This window comes from Mastacembelus armatus, chromosome 6 (assembly GCF_900324485.2).
Source record: "Mastacembelus armatus chromosome 6, fMasArm1.2, whole genome shotgun sequence".
Classification (NCBI taxonomy): domain Eukaryota; kingdom Metazoa; phylum Chordata; class Actinopteri; order Synbranchiformes; family Mastacembelidae; genus Mastacembelus; species Mastacembelus armatus.
The window spans coordinates 1,966,692-1,991,376 of NC_046638.1; the positions used below are offsets into that span (position 1 = coordinate 1,966,692).

Below are 24,685 nucleotides of genomic sequence, written 5' to 3' on the forward strand. Positions count from 1 at the left end.
CAATCAAATCTTATTTTCCCCAGTGCTCACTATGAATGGATAAAAACAGGGACTTCAGCTGAAAATGCTATTCGTTAATAACAGAGCTGAATAAGTTTTAGGATATATGAATAAAGTTATCTCAATAAACATGTCATCATTAGAAACTAAGACAATAACGTAGGAAAAGTCTGACTGTCCTCTGACCGAGCAGAGATGTTCAGACAGATCTGGACCCGGTGCAGTGGAACAACTGTGCTGTATATGTCACGATGGTGCTGTGATGTGAGCTCAGATCAGTCTGAGGATGTTTGTCTCCAGAGAACAACAGCAGCTCTTTAAATGTCTTTAAATCTGTTTTGTGTTTGCTCCATCTCTTCACGCTCAGCGCAGTGGCGGAGGAGGGGCTGACCTACATTTGGGTTCAGCAGGGTGGATATAACATAGCTGGTCATGTGACTCCACCTCCTCCTCAGCCAAAACAATCCCACCGGCTCCAGCGGTTTGAGAAGAGAGAGAGCATTGTGGGAATGTTGAGCTGCTGCTTTGCTTCTGGAGACTAGATGAGGAAACATTAAAATTGAACCATTATTAAAACTGACTGTAGACAAATGCACATTGCAGCAGGGCGCTGCATACACCAGGCACAAATACAACACACACATAAAAAGGAGGTAAAGTTTTAGTAGCATCATTAAACACATCGATGACTGAAGGTTAACTGCCCAAATCTCATTACTGTCAGTTGTCATGTTATTTTAGTGCCTGTACTGTATGTGTCAGTTGTGGAACTAAACCAGGTGATTTTCAGTTGCTCAGGCTTTTGTGGTTCAGAGATGTTGAATCAGTGGGATGACTCAGAAGTCACTCAGCATTAATTCGCTCCCTCGGTGTGTCCTCCTGCTGAGACTCTGGACCAGTTCCTCAACTAAACTCTCTCAATTTGAAATGCAAATGATCGTCTTTGTGTTGCAAAAATAAATCCACATTCATGCTGCTTCATTAGTCAGATGGAACTCATTCATTCGAGTCTTACATAACCTGATGTCAGGCTGCAAACTGGAGACCACATCTTTACTGTTTGCTGCACTCTCAGACACAGCAGGCATCTGGTTTCAGAAAATGAAGCTCTACAAATCAGTCAGAGATGAGCTGTGAACACAGCGGAGCAGAGTGCCAGATGTTTCCTTCAAGAAGTGGAAAAGACCAAAAACAAAGCTGAAAGAGGGTAAATACTTCACGGAGATTCATCAGGTGGACACATGACTAAATAAAGGATCATGTTGCTCCATAACAGCTGACTGAACAAATAATCAAATATTTCCTAACATGTACTTTTACTTAATTAAAATATCCACATATGTCTTCTACTTCTGCTGGAGAGCAATAACACTTAGCTGCCACAATGAGCTAAACTCATGACATTTACATCAGTATGTTCAGTGATGCTGGTCCAGTTTCAAACTGATTGCAAACATTTATGTAATAGTCTCCTGTTTAATATGGTAATTAAAAACACTCATGCGAGATATAAAAATACTCAAAAATGACTTTTCAGCTAAATTATTGTCATATAAGAGGAAATAGATGAATAATTAACATAGAGGCACAGAACCAGGGTTGGGACATGTTAGAAGATTCATTTCATTATGACTTTAATATTCATAATAGTTTGTTTTTATTGTTTTATTGCTATTATTGTTAAATATTTATATTAACCGATTATTGAGAAGGCATGAGCCGCAGCACTGCCGCAGTAAACCCTCTCAGAATCCTTGCGCTGGTCCTACTACTGTGCGTGAAACTAGTCCGCATGTTTTAGGTTTCTGTAGTTCTGCTTTTCCTGTCAAGGAGTTTAAATTCACCATGAACGCATAGGTCTTGGCGTACCAGCATTTATCCAGGTGTGAATATGTGGGTCTGAAGCGGCGGGTTGTGTGTTGTTATTTTATGCTCAGCGGCGGCCAGGCGGAAGGATCTATATGGTCTTTGTAAACGGTGGCGGCGGAGGCGCCGTTGTTTCTCGTGTTTGAACCTCAATGGATTTTAAATCTGTTTTTGTCTTTTTTCGCCCGTGAGGAGAAACCAAGACTCTGCTGTTTGACTGGATTTATTACGACAGTATTTCCGACGTGTGTCGCTTTTTGTTGGGAGAGGTCACGAACAGTATGCTGCTCACCAAACTGGGCTCCTTCTCCCACAGCACGGACCTGCCGGCGAAGCTGCAGCAAGGTACCGGTGTTAACGTCAGCAGGCCGGCCGGTGTCACACCGGACCCGGTGACCTCATTACTTATTTCCCCTTATAGACCAAGTCCTCTCTGGGCCACCGGACCGGGGCCCTAACCCGAACCTGACCTGCCAAAACCCGACGTTTGTAACTAGGTCATAGAATCGGACGGGTCATATATTTTTGCCGTAACACGTGTAACGTTACCGCCAATTTAACATGAAGACAGAAACTCACCGCCATTTTCATAACATGCACAGATTTGTTTGCTAAAATATTTAATAAATCTTTGGACAACTCGCCTGTATTAACATTAATGTAGCCGATAGCACCTAAACCATCATCTCTTTATATCTAAGAGTCTGTGGTCGATTACAGTTTAATATTTCCACTGAAAACATTATTGTCATTAAATCCAAACATTTTGCGCCGTTGATCGGTTGGTGGATTTATATGTCACCGTGTGACCTTTAAACAAAGCAGTCTGGGGCCATTTTGAAAGCCAAAATATGTAACGCTTGTTAAAAACTGCCATTAAAACACAATTTGTTTATTTTTACTGTAATGATAAAGTGAGGCAGTAAAAACAAGGAGGGCGGTCTTTTTAATGGGTTACACATTTTGGCGCAACGTTTTAAACGTGCAAATAACCTAAAATAATCTTGTTTTTTCGCCTTTTCTGTAGCCAAACAGGAGAAGCAGCCGTTTGACAAGCTGTACCGGCTGGGCTCGGTACTCGGCAGCGGAGGGTTCGGCACCGTGTACTCGGCTGTGCGTCTGGCCGACGGGCTGCCGGTAAGTGTGGGGAGCTGCTTTGTTTTGTCCCGACACATGGCCGCGGCTCCAGGCGCCAAGCCGCGCGCGGGAAACAGCAGCGTTTCCGGCCAGAGCCTTCAAATTAAAAGCTGATAGTAAAAGTTCATTCTTGATCCTGAAAGACAAAAACAATTTCATCTCCAGGTTCGTTTAGGAGCTCTCAGTTGGATTGCATACCCTCAGCATGCCCTGCTCATGTGCAGGTGTTTAAAGTTACATTATTCTGAATCCATTAATTATAAAAAATAATTGTGTCAACCTTAAAGCTTAAGTCTGTTTTCCTTCTTCCCTGACAAAAGAGTGGGTATGGAAAACATTGTCAGTTTTATAGTATTGTTTAGTTTTATAGTATTTTATAGCTTCTCAGTCAGCTGATACATATTTTTGAACTATAATTAATAATTCATTAAAAGAGACATTAGATTATTGCATCCTAAAATAACTGATTTAGCTTCTATTTTAATGCACTGAATATGTAATGGTTGTACAGCACTTACTCCACAAATGCATCTCCCATATTTCATTGTTTCAAATGTTCTGATATTTATCAATCAACTGTTGTGTTGCCTTGAATTACAATAACTAAAACTGCCAATTTAGTTTTGAACTGACTAAACCAAAGCAGATTATCACATTACCTCTGTACTCAACAATACGGGCTGCCAATAACCACGGGGAGACTTTGTGCTTTTATTTTTTAAGGCCTTGCTCTTTCCTTTTACTTTGTCTTTTATTGTTAGCTGTGTTAGCTTGGCACAGCACAGCTCTGCCTGGCATGTGGTCTTTGTTTTCACAAAGAAAGCAGTAATCTGTTAAGTAGTACTTTTGTCTTAATGAAACAATCTGGCTTTTTAATCTTTGGGAGTTGGAAGCAGTGACATATTTCATTATAATTTTATGGAATTACCTCAAACAGGTGAGAAAATCCTGTTTATTTAAAAATTAGAAAATTACTCAGACTGATCCAGTAAATTAATGGCTTCGAGTTACTGTAACAGCAAATTATTGTTTATTCTGTTTCTGTACAGAAACAATTTACTGCTTTATATTTAATTGTACAGAGGCTGTATGTTAATTCAGTTATTGTTTCCATGCAGGTGGCGGTGAAGCATGTATGCAGGGACAGAGTGACTGAGTGGAGCTCTGTGGTAAGATTTATTTGTGTTTGTATATGGTACTTAATCACCTTTCTTGCTGTCGCCCATTCCTACACTACTAAGTGTTTTATAGCAGCAAGTCATTTGTTTTCATTATTGATATGCAGATAATTGGTGGAATAATACATGTTATAAGGTGAGGTTTTCAGTTGTGCATTTTCTAAAATGAATATTGGTTCATCAGAGTAGATATGGGTTAATTTCTGTTGATGGTCAGTGTGTTGATACATGCTCTTGTTGCTCTTTTCTCAGTGTGGCACAGTGGTTCCTCTGGAGATCATGCTGCTGAAGAAGGTGGGTGGAGCGTTTGGCGGCGTTGTGCGGCTGTTGGACTGGTGGGAGCGGGTGGATGGGTGGCTGATGGTGATGGAGCGCCCTGAGCCAGCACAGGACCTGTTTGATTACATCACTGAACGTGGGGCACTGGACGAGGCAGTGGCACGGGGCTTCTTCCTGCAGGTTCTGGAGGCAGTGCGTCACTGCTACACCTGCGGAGTCGTCCATCGAGACATCAAGGACGAGAACCTGCTGGTGGACCTGAGGACTGGACAGATCAAACTCATCGACTTTGGCTCAGGAGCTCTCCTCAAAGACACCACCTACACCGACTTTGATGGTGAGCAAGCAACATCTTGGTTGTGTCAGGAATTATTTTCAAGAAACACCTGCTGCTTCCCTTGTGCCCAACATCCTTTGACCACATGATCTTCCTGCTGTTGTTGATCCATCGCTGCCATTCTGTCTTGGTCTGGTCATTGTTTTATTCAGTTGAATCCACAAAAGTCTCTTTCCTCTCTCCAGGTACGCGGGTGTACAGTCCCCCAGAGTGGATCCGGTTCCATCGGTACAATGGCCGCTCAGCCACTGTCTGGTCGCTTGGCGTGCTGCTGTACGACATGGTGTGTGGGGACATCCCCTTCGAACAGGATGAGGAGATTCTGAGAGGACGGATCTGCTTCAGACGCAATGTCTCCACGGGTACGTCCAAATGTGACGAGTCTGCTTCCATCATAGGATCAGGTTTTAGAGTGAATTCCACACAATCTTCATTTTACCTTTCATGAACGTGTGTGAACTCTAGAGACGTGAAACGTACAGCACACAGTTTGTTAAATGACGTAGTGTCTTTCCTGTTGTTGTTGATCTCATGTTTCTGTTACAGAGTGCCAGCAGCTGATTGGCTGGTGTCTGAGCCAACAGCCGTCTGACCGGCCAACCCTGGAGCAGATCCTCCTCCACCCTTGGGTGATGGGCAGCGATGGACAGCAGACAGACAACAGTAGCATCACACTCCACACTATCACTGCTGACTCCTCCTCACCGTCCTCCTCACCGTCGTCCTCCAGCCAGCAGAGCCCCTGATTGGTCAGGGCTACCTGTAGGCTTAGACTTGACTGACAGCTGTCCTGTGGTGGTATTTGAGATTCCTTGTGATCATGCTGTTGTTGCTCCAAAGGCGGGTTGGTCACAGACTCCAAAGCACCTCCTGCTGTTCAGATGTGGAACAGCCATCTTGTTTTCCTGTTTCAGAGTGCCTTGAAAGCTGCTTTGGGCAGAGAAATGCCCGAGATGGTCTGGAGGGTTCTTCAGAGGTTCATTTAGTTAGGACAAAAAAAAGTTCTTACCCAAAGAATCCTCACTGTTGAAATTAAAAGTCCCAGTCAGGTTACATTTTTCTTAAATACATCTTAACTTATGCCGATAGCTTAGACAGTGCTAGATGTTGGGCTGCGTCAGTGCAACAAAACAACGGTCAGTAGGGCTGCAACTAACTTGCATTTTAATGTTAAGCCAGTTACTTTGCCCATTAATTGTTTTGTCTGGAAAATATCTGAAATATGTCCGCTCCATTTCTCTAACCCAGACATTCAGTTTAAGTCACTACATCGAAGAGTTTGCTAATCAGTCTGTTGTTTCAGCCTCCGTTGGTCATATCAAGCTTAGTTTAGCATAAAGACTGAAAACGGAGGAACATTTAGCTTGGTTTGGTCCAAAAACATCATCCACCAAACAGCATTGTGAAAGTTATTTTTGTTGGTTTAATCCAAAAAAAAAGACCAAAGTGTAAATATGATAATTTGTAGTTTCACAGGGAGTCGTGTGCCAGACTGTTACTTGGCTCTCAGCAGTTAAAATACAAGAAACACACAGTCGACAGTTCACAGCTCTACAGATTCTGGTTTGGGACAACAGGACTTACTCTCTGTCCTGATAAGAAAAACATGACAGTTTGACTTTACACTAGTGCATATAAATGTTTTCTCTTGTTCTTCAGTGTTTAGTTCAGGCCAAAATGAACGGAAAAGAGGAAAACCTTCGTCTTTCTGCACCCGAGGTTTAACATTTTGGTTTTGTTTGTTTTTTCACTTTCCTCCTTCAAGGAGATGTGTTTCTGAGTTCTCATCTGTTTTTTCCAACATGTTCTCTGTCAAGTGTCCAGTTGTAAAATGCACAGTCAATGCAAATATAGTTTTGTATTTGGAATATATGTATTTGTTTTTTGTACATACAGTATATATGTACAGTTGTATTTATTTTGTTCTTCATCCCGTATTTATTTATTTTAATAGACTTTTTTGTATTATTTTTTACATATGAGCTGAAAACGAGATTAAAGCCAGATTTAGGTTTAAGTTTTCTTACGTCAGCTTTAAGAATTTAAACCTTTCTCAGATTCGTGTTATATTTGTTAGTTTTTGATGTTTTGATTATACAATTATGACAAAAGTATTTTTTTCATGGAAATTTTTCAAATAAAACCATTAGTATATAAACAGATTTTCTGAGTGATATACTGTTCTCTGTACTATATATATATACACACACACATATACACACATACACACACACTTGATTAATGCTAAACCTTAAAATCAATTCTGCACTTTTTACATGAATGAACACCTTCAATAACCACATTCTAAGTCGAAATATTAAATCATATTTGAGATGGTTAATATTTTCCTGTGATAATGAATTTGCACGGTGAAGCTTCATGTGTCTGCAGCGCCACCGTGTGGCACAACGGAAACCTATGGCTATTTGTTTGTTTTTAAAGCATTTATTCTTTTGACATTTTACAGTGTTTGGTTAGTCTAGAAAGACTTACAGAAGAGTTATAAAATTGGTCATGATTAAAGTATTTTTAAAAACAATTTTTAAACGTAAGTTTGCGTGATGGCGCTATTTTGAACAGGCGCTTGGGCGACGTCTATCGACAGGGGTCCTTCCATCGTCAACACCAGAACAACGTGTGAGCGGTGAGTAAAAAATCTGAATTTAGCTCATAAAATCCGTTAAAACGCAATTTGATGTTATTATATTGTCTGTATAGTTCAGTATAAGTAAGCATATATCTAACACAGGTTCATAACCTTAACCTGACATAAGACAATAAGCTCAAACACCCAAATTAAAATTTACTTAATGTGCATCGACGCCAAACTACCTTTAAAAAGCCTATTAGGGAAGATTAATCTATCTCCGCCACGCTCATAGCGTTAAAGAAATTGCAACTAAATACATTTTTATATTTAATAAGATGTGCTCCTCAATTCGGCTAACATACAATAAACCAAACATCTTTCATGTTTGTAAATTTAGGATAACGTTTTCTGATAACTGTCGATGATAGTTGATGCTATAAAAAGTGCTAAATACATTAATAAAGGTTGGATTCATTTTGTTTTTGTGATAGGTAATCACAGTAGTAGTATTAGTAAATATTTAAAACAATGATAAGGTGAAATCCTTTATATCATAAAATGCCATCATAACATACCAGTAATACCAGTAAGAGAAGAGTACCAGTATAAATGAGGCAAGTGTGGAACTGGTTCTTTCCATCACAGGGGTCAAGGGTCAGGATGGGTCGCTCCTCCAAAGACAAGCGGGACATTTACTACCGTCTGGCCAAGGAGGAGGGCTGGAGAGCGAGGAGTGCCTTCAAGCTGCTGCAGCTCGACCACGAGTTCAACCTGTTCACAGGTGCACTGGTCTCTGCCCTGTTTTTTGTTTTGTTTTTTAAATAAATATATTAATTTGTCAGTGATGCATTTTTTTCACTCTTTCAGGTGTAAACAGAGCAGTGGATCTGTGTGCAGCTCCTGGAAGCTGGAGTCAGGTCCTCAGTCGAAAACTCAGGTTTTCTGTTTTTTTTGTCTGTTTTATATACTCAGAGACAGAAATCTGTGTTACCACAATTTAACTGATATTTTTTAAATGAAACAATTTTTTTATTTTTCACTTAAAGGCCACTGAAATTTAAAAAAAAAAAAAAAAAAAAAAAAAAAAAGGACATGGAAGATCACCTGCCTTATTCTTTAAAGAAATGTTTTGCTGTGATTTGTAACTCCACATTTCAGACTTTTTGTTGTTTTGTGCAATCAGAGGGCAGGAGAAGGGTGAGAAGAACGAGGGTGTGAAGATTGTGGCAGTGGACCTGCAGGCCATGGCTCCTCTACCAGGAGTCACTCAGATTCAGGGAGACATCACCAAGGTGAGGACATAATGAATAAACCTTTTCCACTGAGGGAGCCTTTATTTCCACTCTTCTCTGCTCATACAGGAGCTTACATTGGGAAGAACAATGTTTAGGCACAGTTCAGGATGTGACACTGCATCCAATCCAAGCTTCCAGTAGATCTTGAGCAGGTTCTGTGGATTCCTGAGGTTCTAGTTATGTCATTAAAGACTCCAGTGGTCAGTGAGGGGGTTATTTGGGTCCCTGCAGATGTTCTGCTAGGCTCTGGTCTTAGGGTCACTGAAGATGATCTGTTGGTCCTTGAGGAGCTTTTTTTCCAGTTTCCTGATGAGTGTCTAGGTATCACTGAAAAGATTTCAGTGGTCCATGAAGAGGTTTTATGGCTTTTAAGGAATTTCTATGGGTTACTAAAGACACTGTAGTTACTCCTAACGAATTCTAGTGGGTTTTTTTGAGACTTTCTCTGGGTCCTTAATTAAGGTTTTTTGTTCTTTGGATGCTCAAAACCACGATTAAAATTTGTATTGAAAAACAAATGTCATTCTGGACAGCAATACAAAAAATGAACATATACATGAAATTGTATAATAAAGTGGAAACATTGCTCACCCCATGTCGTCATCTTCCCGTCAGGTGTCGACAGCTCAGGAGATAATCCGTCACTTTGAGGGTCAGCCGGCTGACCTGGTGGTGTGTGATGGAGCTCCAGACGGTGAGATGCCAACCCCCTCTACTGTCCTCAACTGCTCCTCTATCTGCTGTATCTCCCTGCTGCTTGCATTCAGCTGTCACAACTTAGTTTCTTCTTTTGTTTTCAGTTACCGGACTCCATGATGTGGATGAGTACATCCAGGCTCAGCTCCTATTGGCTGTGAGTACCTTATGTTTACCTATGCCAGTCTGTGATTTCATGCTGACAGACTCATCTTTCAGGCGCTGAACATCACCACTCATGTCCTGAAACCTGGAGGAACGTTCGTTGCCAAAGTGAGTCCGATTTTATTCATCCGATTTATTAATATTACAGTTTATCTGCAACATCTACAGGTTCATGCCGTTGTGTGTCAGATCACACCGTATTAACGCCTTGTCAACCCAAATGTCTCAGATCTTCAGAGGTAAAGATGTGACGCTGCTGTACTCTCAGCTGAAGATCTTCTTCAGTGGTGTGACATGTGCCAAGCCTCGTAGCAGCAGGAACTCCAGCATTGGTGAGTGAGAAGACCATTCCCACCTCAAGCTCACATAGTTATTGTTTATACAGCTGAGACTTCTGCACAGTTGCAGTAATTAGTCACTGTTGTATATAGGATTTAAAGTAAAATCAGAGACATGCAGAATGTGTGATGGAGGTCTGACCACAGAGCATGTTGTGCTTCTAGATTAAGCTGCCTATCAAGCCGATTGAGCCAGCCCCTGCAGTTAATCCAGAACCTAAACGGCCACGTCACACTGCTGAGTGTCTTTCATAGTGAATTTGTCTGGTGTAACAACAAATTTTTAGTAAGGCCAGTGGAGCTTGATACATACAGCTACATGACTGAGGGACATGCCTGTGGCATTCAGATGAAACCATCTGCCTCGACCGGTTGGGGTGAGTGGATAGAGGAGAGAGAACAGAACAGCAACAATAAACAGACACTGCAGGTTGGTGGGACCAGTAACTGCACATCAGCGATATATAGGTCCAGGACCAGGGACACCTGCAGAAGGTACAGAGAGAGAGGGGGAGAGAGCACAAAGTTAGTGACATTCACTGGTGGAATATACACATGAGGAGCAGCTCTAAGTGTGTTAGGTCAGTGCTACACAATGATGTTGCCTGTCAGTAATAGACCAATACCAACCCAACATGGTCAAATTCACCTGTCCTGACAGAAATCTTAACTTGATTAAATCAGGTTAATTTTGTCAAATTCATTCAAATCTGAATCCATAATGTATGCATGACCTCTTTTAAGAAACAAATTGTTTCTGTTTGTGTGCAGAGGCCTTTGTGGTGTGTCAGAATTACTCTCCTCCTGAAGGTTACGTTCCCAATATGTCCAACCCTCTGCTGGATCATTCCTATGGTAACTATGATCCCTTTTCTACATATGGCCTGCATCTGGATATATGGTTCTCCTCTGTCTGTTCTTAGCCAAGGTTCTGATCTCTGTCTTTCAGACGTTGACTTTAACCAGTTAGAGGGTCCAAACAGGGTTATTGTTCCTTTTCTGGCATGTGGTGACCTCAGCGCCTTTGACTCAGACAGAACTTACCCTCTGCAGGTGAGCAGACACATCTTCATAGTCATGATTTATTTATTACAAGATGTCTGCATTGGTTATTTGTATTATTTTAATGCCTATTATTTCAGTTTCACTTCAGCTGTACCTGTTGTGGTTATTACAATTCATTTTCATTATGCAACTAAAGCCCTTTTTTTTTAACCTTAGATTCTTTAAATTTATACTCTGATAAGGATGTGATTTAAATATTTTGTTAATTGATGGTTTTTGAAATTAAGGTGTTTTTCAATCCCAGACTTGGTGTAAACTTTGTTTTCTTTCAGTTGGAAGCCGGTAAGCAATACCAGTACACCCCCCCTACACAGCCACCCATCTGCCCCCCCTACCAGCAGGCCTGCCACCTGCGCAAAAACAACCTGCTGTCCAGAGAAGATGCTCCATCTGTTTGTCCCAACCAAGACAAGCCAGAGCTGGCTGAGTCGACCTGATCCATCTTGGTGCTATCCTTAAGGAGACCGTCTGGCATTCTGAGAATTTCTCTTTTTTCTGTCAGATAAGATGGACATCAGTTTTATTTCTCTGCATCCAGTACAGAGGTCTACAACATGTTTGGCCTATTTCTATAGATGTTTTTCTGGTGGGGGAGAATGATTTCATTGTAATGTGTGAATTGCATAGTTTTCTGACAGATACTTCAACTACCAGGCTGGAATTGTAATGTTATATTTTAAAAATAAAGCACATTTCTTTGAGTCAAACCAGAACAAGAATCAAGAATGATTTTATAATATGTTTTTGGCTGTAAACTGTTTACAAAAACAGGGTCCTGCTCACTGTCCATCACAAGTACTTAATGAGTACTTTTTATTTTGGTACTTTAAGGATATTGTGATGTTTAACTACTTGTTGCTTAATATTTTTACACAGGTGTAGAACTATATAATAGTACTTTACACTTTAACATATATTACTGGATTATATTTATTGATGCATTAATGTATTAAGCACTTTTAAGGCTGGAGTTGACAGCAAAGCTAATTTGATCCGTCTCATGCTCATCGTTAGTATATCTGCTGGGTAGCTGGTGAATTTCCAACTGGTAATCAATGGTGTCCAATGACTTACTGTATTTTTTTAAATTCTGAAAAGTAACTAATGTTAACCAAATAAATAGGGTAATAGTGGAATAAAAATATTTCACATTGTGAAGTGTAATAAAGCTTGGAGAAATTGGAAATATACAAGTACACAGTACAGTACTACTAAGTACTATTTGAGTAAATGTACTTAGTTACTTTCCAGCATGTTTTACTCCTGACCGTAGTACTTTACGTTATTAGCCTATAGTTATTTACCGTTTTATAAAACAAACAAAAACAAACAACGCGACTTCCCGGTTTCTGTTTGTACGCGATGACGTCACGACGCAAAGACTCACACCGTACCGCATTGTTTTTGGGGGAAGAGAAGCTCGGGCAGCCCCTGAGCTCCAGCACCTGGTCGATCCGTGGTCACCTTCAGCAAACGGTATCACCTGGAACCAGCTCCGTCGCCCTGGATACCGGTCGCTCTCTCTCAGGTTTCACTCGGGTCAGCGCGAGCCGCGGCCGCCGTCGGATGAGCGGACTGAATGTGGATTTAACTGCCACTTCGCTCCGCAGGCCGCACCGCCATTGCTGCTGTTTTTATAAGCTGAATTCGTGAATATACCGCGGTAAGTTCAGCCTCACGCTGCCCTCACATATTTAATATCCTCTTCCTCTGGTCTGGACAGGTTTAAACCCCAACCCGACCCGCGCTGCTTTAAGGAGCAGCCAACTTTTTCAATCGAGGCAGTTTCTTGTTGTGTTGGTCGCCATGTTTCCTGCCTCCTGCTAACTAGCAGGCTAACGTTAGCCCGGCTGTCCCGGACCGTTTAAAGGGCGACGGTGGAGGCCACTTTCCGGTGGGGCACAGCACACGCACGGTCTCTCTTTTAAAAAGCCCGCGTTTGGTAGATACATTTAAAGCAGATTCGCTTTATTTCACAGATCAACGCTGTGGTTTGGTCAAGAGGAGCTAACGTTAGCCGCGGCTAAGAGAACCCGTTTCAGTTAAGGGAGAAACGGATCCAGCTATACCCAACAACAAGCAGCTCTCGGCGGCTTCAGCCAGGCTCGCTGAGCCGAGCGGAGGCTCGCTGCCATGGGTGCAGGGGTGTATCACACTGTTGGTGCATTTCTTTCATTCATCCAGTGATGGTGACCACGGTCAGTGTGTGTCAGCTGCCAGCTGACCTTCATGGCCTGCGAGGCTGCAGCTGCGGTTCATATCTGCAGATAGCAATTATTTTCTTTTAATCTGTTAGTCCCACAGTTAATCTGACGGATTCAATATAAAACAAACTGCAAAACTGTTTTAAACCCCAAAGCACCGAGGTGTTTAGACTGACCAAATAAGAAGTGACTGATTATTCAACTATACAAATTAATTTCCTGACAATCAGTTTATGAGCTCTATTGTGGTTGCATGCTGTTTGGAGAGTTTTGTGTGTATACAGGGTAGAACGTTTTATTTGCCAATGGTGTTAAAACTCAAACACAGTGCATGTACCAGGATAAAGATAAACATATATATGGTTGAAGTGATATGTCATCAAATAGTTGAACAGCACAAAAATTTGTTTTGGTTGTTGTTGAAGTTAAGTGACTACCAGACAAAACTAGTCTGTTCGGTATGTCAACCTGGTCCCTGGTGGTCATTTTCACTAATTCTTATTTCCTGTGTTTACCCTTCCCTTGTTTAAATAACGATAATTCATCTGTGTTTATGACATGTGTCAATCACTATAAAGCTGTAAACTTTTTTTGCGACAGATTTTTACGCCTGAAGACAATTAACGTAGACCTGTGATTAACGTCACCCAACATTTCACCTCAACAAACGAAGACTTTTATATTCAATATAAACACGTTTGCACCACCACATTAATGTGCATAAGTTTCTCATTGATTTAATTAGACAACTGGTGATTTTACCTTAGTGTCTCACGTTTCTTCACGTTTAAGGACGTACCGCCCTTCCTCTGCAGCCCCAACGTGTCTTCTCTTCAGGCGTTAACAAATGAAATTTACCGTCTATTTCTGCGCCATGACACTTCGTACTTTAGCATTAAATCATCGTCTCAGTCTGTAAGACGAAACGCTTCAAATATTCACGGTTGTCCGCTTCTCTCCGCTGTGCCACGCTCACGAACTGCCACTTCCGCCGTTTTTCAACTGTTGTCACACGTCACAGTGACGTGGGCAACTAACGCCGCGTCGCACAGCTGCTTGAGGACGCTAATGGACTGATGAATTGGTCGTCAGCGATTTTTATTGATTATTTCCTGTGGGCTAGGATAATTACATTCACATGACATTAGCAAGTAATTTGATAAATTTTTAATAATGTCAGTCATTTGGTGTTTCCACTCTCCGAGGCTATAAGATAATAAGATCAACTTTTAGTTCCCTAAGGGAAATTCAGGATGTTGATTTCTTCTGAATTATTTCATCTATATTCAGGTTGGGATGTCAAACTCCAATAGTTTTTTTTTTTAATGTTACTTTTCTATTTTTTAATCCGCAACTAAAATCTATTGAAATATATCAGGAGACTCTTCACTTTACACTGTCATGTTTACTTCTTTTACACAGATGTATTTAGTAGTTTAAATAAAACAATGTGTTGTGATATCCAATCTAAGGTACTGGAAATTTAGTTGTCAGTACCAATGTATTTTCATGGCGCATATATGAAATATTTTCAGCCCAATGCAGTCAGGACATTTGAATAACCAGCGTCAGCGAAAACCGACTGTAGCATTAGTAAGGCATGTAGAGGGCTCAGAGAAATCCTTAACTGCTTCTAAATTACAGTTATTGGCAACTGTGAGCGTAGGTCACTAATAGTTGCAGGCAATCTATCGCGCACACCTCCCAAATCTCAGTTACACATTGCGCAGACCTACATATCCTGCACACTTAATGAAAAAATTAACTTGCTCACCAGCTTCCATTTACCGTCTTCTGTATTTTTTATACTTTGTTGTGGCAGCGCCCCCTAATGTTAATTGTCGCGCAAGTATAAACGCAATAGCTGCACAACTGTCTTCAAATGACACACATATTTGCGTGTATGTGCAATGATGCATAAGTCTAAATCAGGGTTAAAAGGGAGTATAAAACACTGACTAACCTGACCTACTGACTAACCTGACCTACTCACACAAATGTAAAGATGCATGTTTTATTTCTCTGCTTTTGTATGATTGACGCCTGAAGAGATGCTGACTTCCTTGTTTAAAAACACTAAATGCCCAGCATTGTTCCTGAAAGACAGCACTGAGGGTTATGACTTCTAATCATTACTCTGTGGAGATGTTGCTTCACAGGCTGTGTCATTGACACTGTTTCATGTGTTTGCTTTTCAGTGTCTTAACGGCTTCGACATGAAGAAGAAAGGTCGAAATCACCGTCCCTCAGTGTTGAAGAGGGAGGTGTCACCCATCAAGCCGTCCCCCAACCGAGAGACACTGACGTACGCGCAGGCTCAGCGCATGGTGGAGTTGGAGGTGGACGGCCGCGTGCACCGACTCAGCATCTACGACAAGCTAGACATCATCACCGATGATGACCCAACAGCTCAGGAGATTATGGAGTGTAACAGCAACAAGGAGAACAACGAGAAGCCCCAGCAGGTTCTGGTGCGTTCTGTGCGCCTCAAAAACAACCAGCAGAAGAAGAACGCAGCACTCATCACCTCACATGGCAGCAGTGGTGGCACCCACAGCAGTACGAATGGCCTGTTGGAGCCAAAGGTTAGAACGGTTGAATACAATCTGCCGGTGGTGCCAAAGAGGCCAGCTGCGTATTACAAATACACAGAGAGGACAGCGGAAGAGCTGGATGAGGAGGTGGAGTATGACATGGATGAGGAAGACTACGCCTGGCTGGAGCTCATCAACGAGAAGAGGAAGAGCGAGGGCATTAGCCAGGTGTCGCACAACCTGTTTGAGTTCCTCATGGACCGCTTTGAGAAGGAATCTTACTTAGCTACACAGGGTCAGAGTGACCTGCAGTCACTGGTGGATGAAGACGCGGTTTGTTGCATCTGCATGGATGGAGACGGAGCCGACAGTAATGTCATCCTCTTCTGCGACTCCTGCAACATCGCCGTGCACCAGGAGTGCTACGGCGTGCCGTACATCCCCGAGGGCCAGTGGTTGTGCCGCCACTGCCTGCAGTGTCCGACCCGACCTGCGGAATGTGTCTTCTGTCCCAACCGTGGGGGAGCCCTAAAGAAGACAGATGATGATCGCTGGGGCCATGTGGCATGTGCTCTGTGGGTTCCCGAGGTCGGCTTCTCCGACACAGTTTTCATTGAGCCCATTGATGGCATACGCAACATCCCACCAGCACGCTGGAAGCTCACCTGCTACCTGTGTAAAGAGAAGGGTGCAGGAGCATGCATCCAGTGTGATAAAATCAACTGTTACACCGCTTTCCATGTCAGCTGCGCCCAGAAAGCCGGTCTCTACATGAAGATGGAGCCTGTCAAAGAGGTAACAGCGTCCGGTGCAACCACCTTCTCTGTGAAAAAGACTGCTTACTGCTGCAGCCACACGCCCAAAGGCTGCGACCGCCGGCCTCTCAACATCTACGAGGAGCCGCACCCAAAAAATGGAGCCTGCCACAAAAGGGCCGACAAGAGAGGGAAGGCCCGGGCCAAGGGCTGGCAGAAGAAGAAGAGTAAGAGAGCAGAGCCTGAACCAGAACCAGAACCTGAGATCGCCACCAACTCTGGGCCCAGTATCACTGCTTCAAGGTACTCACAGAGTACACCTGTCATGTTATTGTTTATCATTATAAATATAAAGCAATACTCAGATGTCACTCATTTTAACTTGAGCTTCTTAGATTCATCTGAATGTCGACAAAACACAGTGGAAGCCTTGAAACAGAAAATACTGAATGGACAAAAACCTCTTTCTTAAATCATGAACAGAAGATTTAAGTCCTGGTCCAGGATTACTACAGTAAAGTTTGTATTAGTGGTCTCAGTTCTTAGTCACTGAGACCTGAGTGTTGAGTGAAATAAATGATGAATAAATAATGAACCTCTCCTTTGGTTTCCCTGTGGGTCAGTTTTGACACCATCCTGAACCAGGTGGCGGTTCAGAGGAAGCGTCCGTTTGTCGAACGGGTGCTGAGCTACTGGGTGTTGAAGAGACAGTCGAGGAACAACGTACCGCTGATCCGTCGGCTGCAGGCTAACCCTCAGCCGCCCAAAGCCAAGCAGATGGTCAGTGCTGCTGGCACACCAGCTTCAGATAATGAAGCATTGGTCCTTTGAGTAGTTCTTGCCACTGACCTGAAGGTTCTGTTTTCTCCAGGACCGTGTGGAGACAAACCAGGCATTGAAGGAGCAGCTGAAGGAGTGGCACCGTCTCCGCCACGACCTGGAGCGAGCTCGCCTACTGCTGGAGCTCATCAGGAAGAGAGAGAAGCTGAAGAGGGAAGAGGTGGGTTATCTATGGATAACGACACCTGGTTTGGATACATGGTTGATTGTTCTGCCAAACAGAAACAACAAACAACTTTATCATAAATTTGTCTGTATTCTGCCTTCAGATGAAGCTACAGCAGTCGGTGCTGGAGTTTCAGCTGACCCCCTTTAACATCCTGCTGAGAGCTGTGCTCAGTCAGCTGCAGGAGAAGGACCAGTACAACATCTTCGCTCAGCCCGTCAGCATCAAGGAGGTCTGCAACCAGCTGAAGCTTTTCTTCTTCTTCAGAAAAAACTTCCCAAATACAAGCAAATGAGTAACTCTTCCTCTGATAGTGACTAGACTAGATTAACTAGACAGTGACAGGTCCATGTATGAGTTTCCTGAGCTATCAACTCCTGTATATCACAGTCTGTGTCAGTAAATCAACCAGAGAGAAACCTTGTTTGTGTTAACAGTGAAGTCCTGTAACTCTTTTTAGTCTATCTGAACCTTATGACTCATTTCCTGGATCCCCTGCAGGTTCCTGACTACCTGGACCACATTAAGAATCCCATGGACTTCTCTACCATGAGGAGACGCATCGATGCTCATGGCTACAGAAGTCTGGAAGAGTTTGAGGCCGATTTCGACCTCATCATCGCCAACTGCATGACTTACAATGCCAAGGACACGTTCTTCTACAAGGCAGCTCAGCGGATGCAGGACCATGGAGGAGCCATCCTTCGCAGGGCACGCAGAGAGGCTGAGAAGATCGGCTTTGACTTCCCCAGTGGGTTGCATTTGCCTGAAACCCCACAACTGGAGCCGCCGCCTCCCTTCTCCTGGGAGGATGGTAAGTGAATTCATCAGTAAGAAACCTTATTGTGCCAGTAACCTTATCCACCTTATCGTGTCAGTTTACAATCAGGAGTCAACTTGAAAGCTAAAAGCCTAAAATATCTCCAGAGAATAGAGGTGTTTGGTTGTGCTGAAAATTCCAGGTGCAATCACTTTAAACAGCTTAATATGTCTAAAAATATAAGTAGTGTACATGTCAACTACTGCATGCACCTCAAGTTGAAACGCCTAAAGAGATTGTGTTCATTGCTGAAAGCAGCTACATTTATTTGAAATCGCTGCAGTGGTGATATGATGCGACTGTCTTGCAGTGGATCGTTTGCTAAGCCCCGCCTACCGTCAGCTGACCCCTCTGGAGGATCAGCTGAAAGAGCTGCTGGAGAAGCTGGACCTGAGCACGGCCATGAAGCATAGCCCGTCCCGCAGCAAGAGGCTCAAACTGCTCAAGAAGACCATCATGGAGGTCCGCAACGAGATAAGTCTAAAGAAGTCCCTCCCAACACCCCCACCTGCTTCCCCGCAGCCCAGCCCAGTCCCCGCTGAGACAGAGAAGAACCCCTTGCCTGAACCTCCAGCAGAACCCTGCATGCCACAGGGGGAGAAGTCTTTACCTCCAACAACGTTAGAGCTGTTAACCTCACCGTCACAGCTCGACACATCACCCAGCGACTCAGAGCCACCCCCTCTGAAGTCCGTCAAACCAAGCGTGGACCAGACTCCTATGGAGATTGACGGTGACATGTCTACCTCAGTACACTCGACCACCCCCAACGGGCTTATCCCAGACACACCACTCCTTAATGGCGACCTCCAAACCGAAGCTTCCAGCACCTGTAACCGACGAACCAACGTCCTCTTCCGCAAGTCCAAGAGTGCCAGCCCACAGAAACTCCCTAAAACCCAAGAGGCATCAGGGGCATCACTGCCGCCCCTTGGCGCCAAAACCTTCCTGTCAGTGGTGATCCCTCGATTGGAGACCCTCCTCCTGCCGAAGAAGAGAACCCGTAGCAGCAGTGCAGATGGCGAGGAGGAAGATGAGGAGACGCCGATAAAACGCCTTGGGACAGGTACAGACAGAGAAAGGTTTTCATATTTTGATTCTAAATGAAATCACAGGGGAAACGTGAACTCCACTAGTTTCACTTAACTGTATGTTCCCTGTTTTCCTTGTTAAGGAATGTCAAACGGTTTTGTGGTGGACAAGGAGGAAGTCTTGCCATCGCCTCGCATGCTGGAGCCTCGCCGCCGCTGTGCATCTGAGTCGAGCATCTCGTCCAGTGGAAGCATCCTCTGCGGCACAAGGTTAGTTCAGGGGAAACATCCGTCCACCTAAGGTATTACTTTGACCATCATTTCTATAATGTGATAATTTCTTCTTCTGTTTTTATAACCCAGTTATATTTCAAGTCATTTGTTGGGTCAAAACATTGACGGTCCCAGACATGAGAGATTGTGGATTTTCAGTCACATGTTTAATGTTTTTTAGGGGGTACTGGATTGTTGATCAAAAACACAACACGTTCAGTGTCGCCACCTTGTGGTCGGAAGGTTGGAACAAGCATGATTTGCTGTTTTGGATGTTTAATAAAATAAATGATTTCTGATTGACTCTAGAGAATAACTGGCAGGTTAATTGGTAATGAAGTAATGTTTACCTGCAGCTTCGGTCTAAACGTAGACTATTTTAAAGCTTCTCCTCAGCTGGCGTGGATAAAAACATTTTCCTTCTTCTCTCATCTCTTTTAGTACTGTCATTGTGTCTAAAAGTGGGAAAGGGCGGCCGGCGGCGGCTCGACGGAGCACCGTGGACGACAAAAGCACTCTGCTGACCTGCATCGAGAACGGAGAGTTCGCCAAAGCTGCCAAGATCTCTTCAGGTGAGCAGAGCAGTGTCTGGTCACCCAGCAACGAGTTTTATCTGGTGGATGTGCATGAAACGCATGGTGGAGCTTTGGTTGATCTGTTTTCTGACGACATTTACTAAACCAGTAAAAAAGTCCCTCTCTGTGAGAACACTAATACTTTTCATGTTCATGCATTGTTTTTTGTATTTCTCCCTGACATCACCTTCTCTGCTGCTGCACCTGTGTGACAGAGCAGTGAGGTGAATGTTATTTTGAGTCCTCCCACATCCTCACACGGTGGAGTTTACTGCGCTGGTTCTCAGACTGAGCTTCTGGACGAAGGCAGCAGGGACTCAAAGCTGCAGCATTAAACTATAAAGGAAACCATCAAGGAACACTGACAGGAAACCTGTGATGACAAGGAGGAAGTGAAGTCTGTTATTTTCTCTCTGGGTTCAGTGAATTTAAGACCTTTACCGGGGCACTAGACTAACAGTTCTTACTAAAAAACACTTTTAGTCGCATTAGATTTGACAGACATCAATAGCAGAACGTAGAAGAAAGAAAGAAAACATGAGATCGATTTTAAACACAACTCATCACAAATCTCTTATCAAAAGGGTGGAAGTGGGATAAAGCAGTGAAGCCTCAGAGAGCTCAGCCTACACTTTGCTGAAGACTAAAAACTGATCAGGTCACTGTTCAGGTCAGATCACACATACATTACATGGTGATACTGGACCAGCAACTGTGCAGCGTTGCTGCGGAGAGGCGCCTCTTCTCTTACAAATGATCTTTGATGAGTGCAGATTTTGTCTGCAGAGAACTTGAACCCGACAGTAGACACATGTCATTCTGTTCTGTCATCAGTCTTCTCCCGTTCGTTAGTGTCGGCCGATCTCACATGCTGCCAGCGACGTTTGCCGACTGCTTCTACGCTGGCAAGAGAACAAGGTCCAGTAGAGTACGGTAAAGAAAGGGCTGACATTTGATTGGCCAGTTTTTGGTCAAATAAAAAAAAATTACTGGATCTGTGCTGATTCAGAGGTTTAAGATCAGCTTGGGACAAATTGACCTCCCCATTGTAGTCTCATCATAAAAACCCTTTATCTGAATCTTTGGGAATCTTCTCAGCAGTTTTTTAAAGGTAATCTTTAAAAAACGTGTTCAGCTCCTCTCCAGTGTGTATGGCTGTGTGTTCAGACTGCTTGTGCTCTCTGTCTGTTGCAGTGAATCCTTCATAACTTGCTTGTCGTTGTTCCTGTAGAGGTGTGGAAGCCCACCGCTGCTTCTCCATTTGTTCTGGAGCCTCTTAAACTAGTTTGGGCTAAATGTAGTGGATATCCCTCCTTCCCTGCCCTGGTGAGTGAGTGATAGTCCCCTCTGTGTCTCATTACCCATCTGCCCCTCTGCCATTGTGTGTGACGTAGCTCGTGATTTGTGCTCACAGCCATGCGAGCGCTTCAGGCTGGCCAGCCGTGGACTGATTGGTGTGTGTGGAGTCGGCCGCTTCGCTCAGAGCGTTTTCGGCTTTGACTCGACCTTGCATGCTTGTGTTTCTGAGTGCAGGCTTCTTCTGTGCGCCGGCCACCACCAGGATGCACACCAGACTGTTATTGTGGTGAGGCCGCCTCACGCAGTCTCCACGTCTTTGTGTCTTTTTTGGTCTACTCAGATCGTGGACCCCAGAGCGCGGAAGACAGTGTGTCAGCGCAGCGGGGCGGAGCTTCCCCAGCCTCCGCGGGACGTTCTCAGAACCGGAGAGCGGATGCAGTTCAGGTCCGCAGAGAAACTCTTCCTCGTCCACTTCTTCGACAGCAAGCGCAGCTGGTGAGAAACTCTTAGCAATGAGCAACAGCAGATTTGAAAACAGAAAAGATTTTAAAAATTAATTATTAGCAAAGAAACAGGCGAGCTGCACTTCCTGCTCACTCTGACCTAAGTCTCCTCTCTCCTCAGGCAATGGCTTCCTAGATCCAAGATGGCGCCTTTCGGCACCAACCAGACACTCGACAGAATCAAGCTGTTGGAGGCCCGGTCCTCCTACATCCGAAAAGCTGTACGGCTCGCCTTCGACCGAGCCATGAACCACCTGAACCGTGTCGGTGACGAGCTGGAGCCGAGCCCCGGCCACTCCGTCACGGACTGAACCCCCAGCTAACTCCACCACCTCTGAAATCCTCCCATCATCCATTTCTCCTTTTTGCCCTTTCAGCTTTGTTTTGAAAACCACCGTCACTCCGGAGACACTTAGTTTCTGCCTCGTACACACAACACGCACAACACACACACACACACACACACACACACACACACACACACCTGTCATGTTTACTGTTTCCTTCAAACTGGAACCGGATCGTTTTCACACTTCCCTGCACACCCCCTATGCAATGAAAACGACTCAGTTAGCCGGTGCAAAACATTGAAAGAAAAAAAAAAAAAAAATCCAACTTTGGCTGTGAGGACCGAAAAAAATCACGGGTCTAAACCTGTTGAATGTGTGAGAGTTTGACCTCCGACCTCCTCAAATGTGCTGCAAGACTGCTGCAACAATCCCACTGCCATGAAAACGGAAAACGTCCATCAGTGTGTGTGCGACGGCAGCAGCTCCTGTAAATATCCCGTACAAGGCCTGACACTAATTTATTCACACCCTCGGTCTGTTTTGGTACACGGTGTTTAGATATTTATACCGTCAGAGGTGATGAACCACGTCGGCACTGGCCGTGTCGGCGTTTCTGCTGGTGCTATCTCCACAGAGAGAAAAAACACAAACATGCATACTGTACTGAACATTTTAATTTCAGCTCCTTTTTTACGGTTTTGTAAGTTATTGAGTTCTCAAGCTTCAAGTTCTCTCGTCTTTGGCATTAATTTTTTTGTGTGAATGTTTTTACTGGACTGCATCTTCTTTTTTTTTGTTTGTACATATTTATATAAAATCTATATAGATGCTCTCAGTGTAAAATGCCTGAAGTGCACCATTCACACCAAAACCAAAAAAAATCTGCTGCCCACAAATTTCCACTAATGTTTGTTGTTTTTTTGTTTTGTTTTGTTTATTACAGTTTTGCAGGTTTTTGGCCTTTTTGTGTTGCTGTGATGAGTTCAGGTCTTCTGTAACGTCACAGAATCGTCTTTTCCACCTGAACTGAACTACAGTCAGCTGTAGGAGAGAAGAGAATGTGCCTGTACTAATTTATTGTAAAGCAGAAAATGTATATGCATTACTTTATAGAGAGAGTATTGTAAGAAAATACTATGGGCACACTAGGAGCCACATGTAGAGGCCCCTCCTCTTCTTCTGTTTGTCTTTTTTTATTTTTCATTTTCCATTAATAGCATTAAATGTGTGAGGTGAGGTGGTAGTGTGTTTTATTCTGGCAGGTTAGCATTGGGTAGACTTTTTTTTTTTTTGTTTGGATGTGGATGTTGTGTGTAAATAGATTTGGTACTTTAGCTGATTCTCTGGGAAAAACCACAGTTATAGCCAACAGGAGTGGAAACCAGCCGACAGCAGGCCGGTGGGATTTTTATACTAAAACACTGAAAAATTAAAAATATGTTATTGAATCACTGAATTAACTTGTCCTGGTTTTTATTAGTCGTTCATGTTATGTGTGTTTTGCATTCTCTAGACCATGTAGTCCAGATCAGACTGGGGGGAGGGGGCTGGTCTGTCTCAGGGCTGAGACAGACAAACACCTACAGGCAATTTAAATAAACTGACTTTTAAAATTAGTTTCCTAAACACAAGTAGTAACACACTAAACACAACAGCAATACGTTCAAATACTGCAACTTTCCCTCATGTCATTAACTGACCACAGGGTGGTGCTGTTGTTCTGCCTCTGAAACAGCTGATGTTACAGTAATAAAATAAAAACACTGCAGTCTCCTCACATTTAAATCAGGATAACAGTAAGATGGTTTGGTATAAAACCAGGCTGAGTAATATGCTTCATACTACAGACTTCACGATTTATTTTTTGGCTCCGATCAAAACACAAAGAGCCTCCACGTGAAATCAGATCTCTGCAAAATGAGTGGGATCTGACACTGGGTCCCCCCTTCACACCACAACTTCAGCCCGTTTTTAGTCTTCAGTTTCTGTTTGCAGTGTATGGATGTACGGAGGACTCTGACTGGTTGGAGCGGTTGCCGCCCTGGTGGCCCCTCAGACACCTGCTAATTCCCATAATGCTCCAAAAACACAACAATAAAGTGTTTTTTTCTGTGACTGGACATAATGACCTTGTGGTGATGACGTCTAGAGAATCGAAATGTTTCTGATGTGTGTTCAAACTCATATTCTGATGCAAATTGCAGACATTTGTACAAACCTCAGTCTCCTCCAGGAGCTGCCAGTCACGGAGTAAGAACAATGGACCTCAGCTCGCAGCAAACTGCAAGTCCAAACCTGAATAAGCTGCAGAAAAACAGATGGATAAGTGATTATTAGTTGTGCCGTGTTTACATTCATACTCTGCTGTTATTCCCGCTGAGGTGGAACCTGATCAATAAGATAATTTCCTCCTCTGAGGAACATTTACACAACGTTCGTTCTGTCAGAA

At 43.4% G+C, this 24,685-nt stretch overlaps 3 protein-coding genes across 6 annotated transcripts; all 3 read left to right on the forward strand.

The window, feature by feature from the left end:
* Positions 1 to 1,988: 1,988 nt before the first annotated feature.
* On the forward strand, positions 1,989 to 6,774 carry LOC113133580 (serine/threonine-protein kinase pim-3-like). The gene is made up of 6 exons (XM_026312488.1): positions 1,989 to 2,211; positions 2,894 to 3,003; positions 4,122 to 4,172; positions 4,434 to 4,797; positions 4,983 to 5,159; positions 5,344 to 6,774. The coding sequence occupies exons 1-6, from the start codon at positions 2,148 to 2,150 to the stop codon at positions 5,541 to 5,543; spliced, it is 966 nt and encodes a 321-aa protein (XP_026168273.1). The 5' UTR covers positions 1,989 to 2,147; the 3' UTR covers positions 5,544 to 6,774.
* A 602-nt stretch (positions 6,775 to 7,376) lies between these two features.
* On the forward strand, positions 7,377 to 11,659 carry ftsj1 (FtsJ RNA 2'-O-methyltransferase 1). Its single transcript, XM_026312491.1, has 11 exons — positions 7,377 to 7,441; positions 8,033 to 8,168; positions 8,255 to 8,324; positions 8,571 to 8,679; positions 9,298 to 9,376; positions 9,483 to 9,535; positions 9,598 to 9,651; positions 9,773 to 9,875; positions 10,653 to 10,736; positions 10,831 to 10,934; positions 11,219 to 11,659. Exons 2-11 carry the CDS (start codon positions 8,048 to 8,050, stop codon positions 11,381 to 11,383), a joined length of 942 nt encoding a protein of 313 aa, XP_026168276.1. The 5' UTR covers positions 7,377 to 7,441; positions 8,033 to 8,047; the 3' UTR covers positions 11,384 to 11,659.
* A 651-nt stretch (positions 11,660 to 12,310) lies between these two features.
* LOC113133573 (bromodomain-containing protein 1-like) lies at positions 12,311 to 23,692 on the forward strand. Of its 4 annotated transcripts, XM_026312474.2 has the most exons (12): positions 12,311 to 12,609; positions 15,349 to 16,742; positions 17,063 to 17,219; positions 17,311 to 17,439; positions 17,549 to 17,677; positions 17,947 to 18,259; positions 18,576 to 19,331; positions 19,440 to 19,566; positions 20,011 to 20,141; positions 21,376 to 21,470; positions 21,784 to 21,938; positions 22,068 to 23,692. In XM_026312474.2, the coding sequence occupies exons 2-12, from the start codon at positions 15,367 to 15,369 to the stop codon at positions 22,255 to 22,257; spliced, it is 3,558 nt and encodes a 1,185-aa protein (XP_026168259.1). In that variant the 5' UTR covers positions 12,311 to 12,609; positions 15,349 to 15,366; the 3' UTR covers positions 22,258 to 23,692. The 4 variants fall into 4 exon arrangements, 3 of the variants coding, with proteins under 3 accessions (XP_026168259.1, XP_026168261.1, XP_026168260.1); XR_003295994.2 differs by lacking the exon at positions 22,068 to 23,692 and having other exon boundaries at positions 20,360 to 21,470; positions 21,784 to 21,817; XM_026312475.2 differs by lacking the exon at positions 21,376 to 21,470 and having other exon boundaries at positions 12,312 to 12,609; positions 22,068 to 22,222.
* The last annotated feature ends 993 nt before the right edge of the window (positions 23,693 to 24,685 follow it).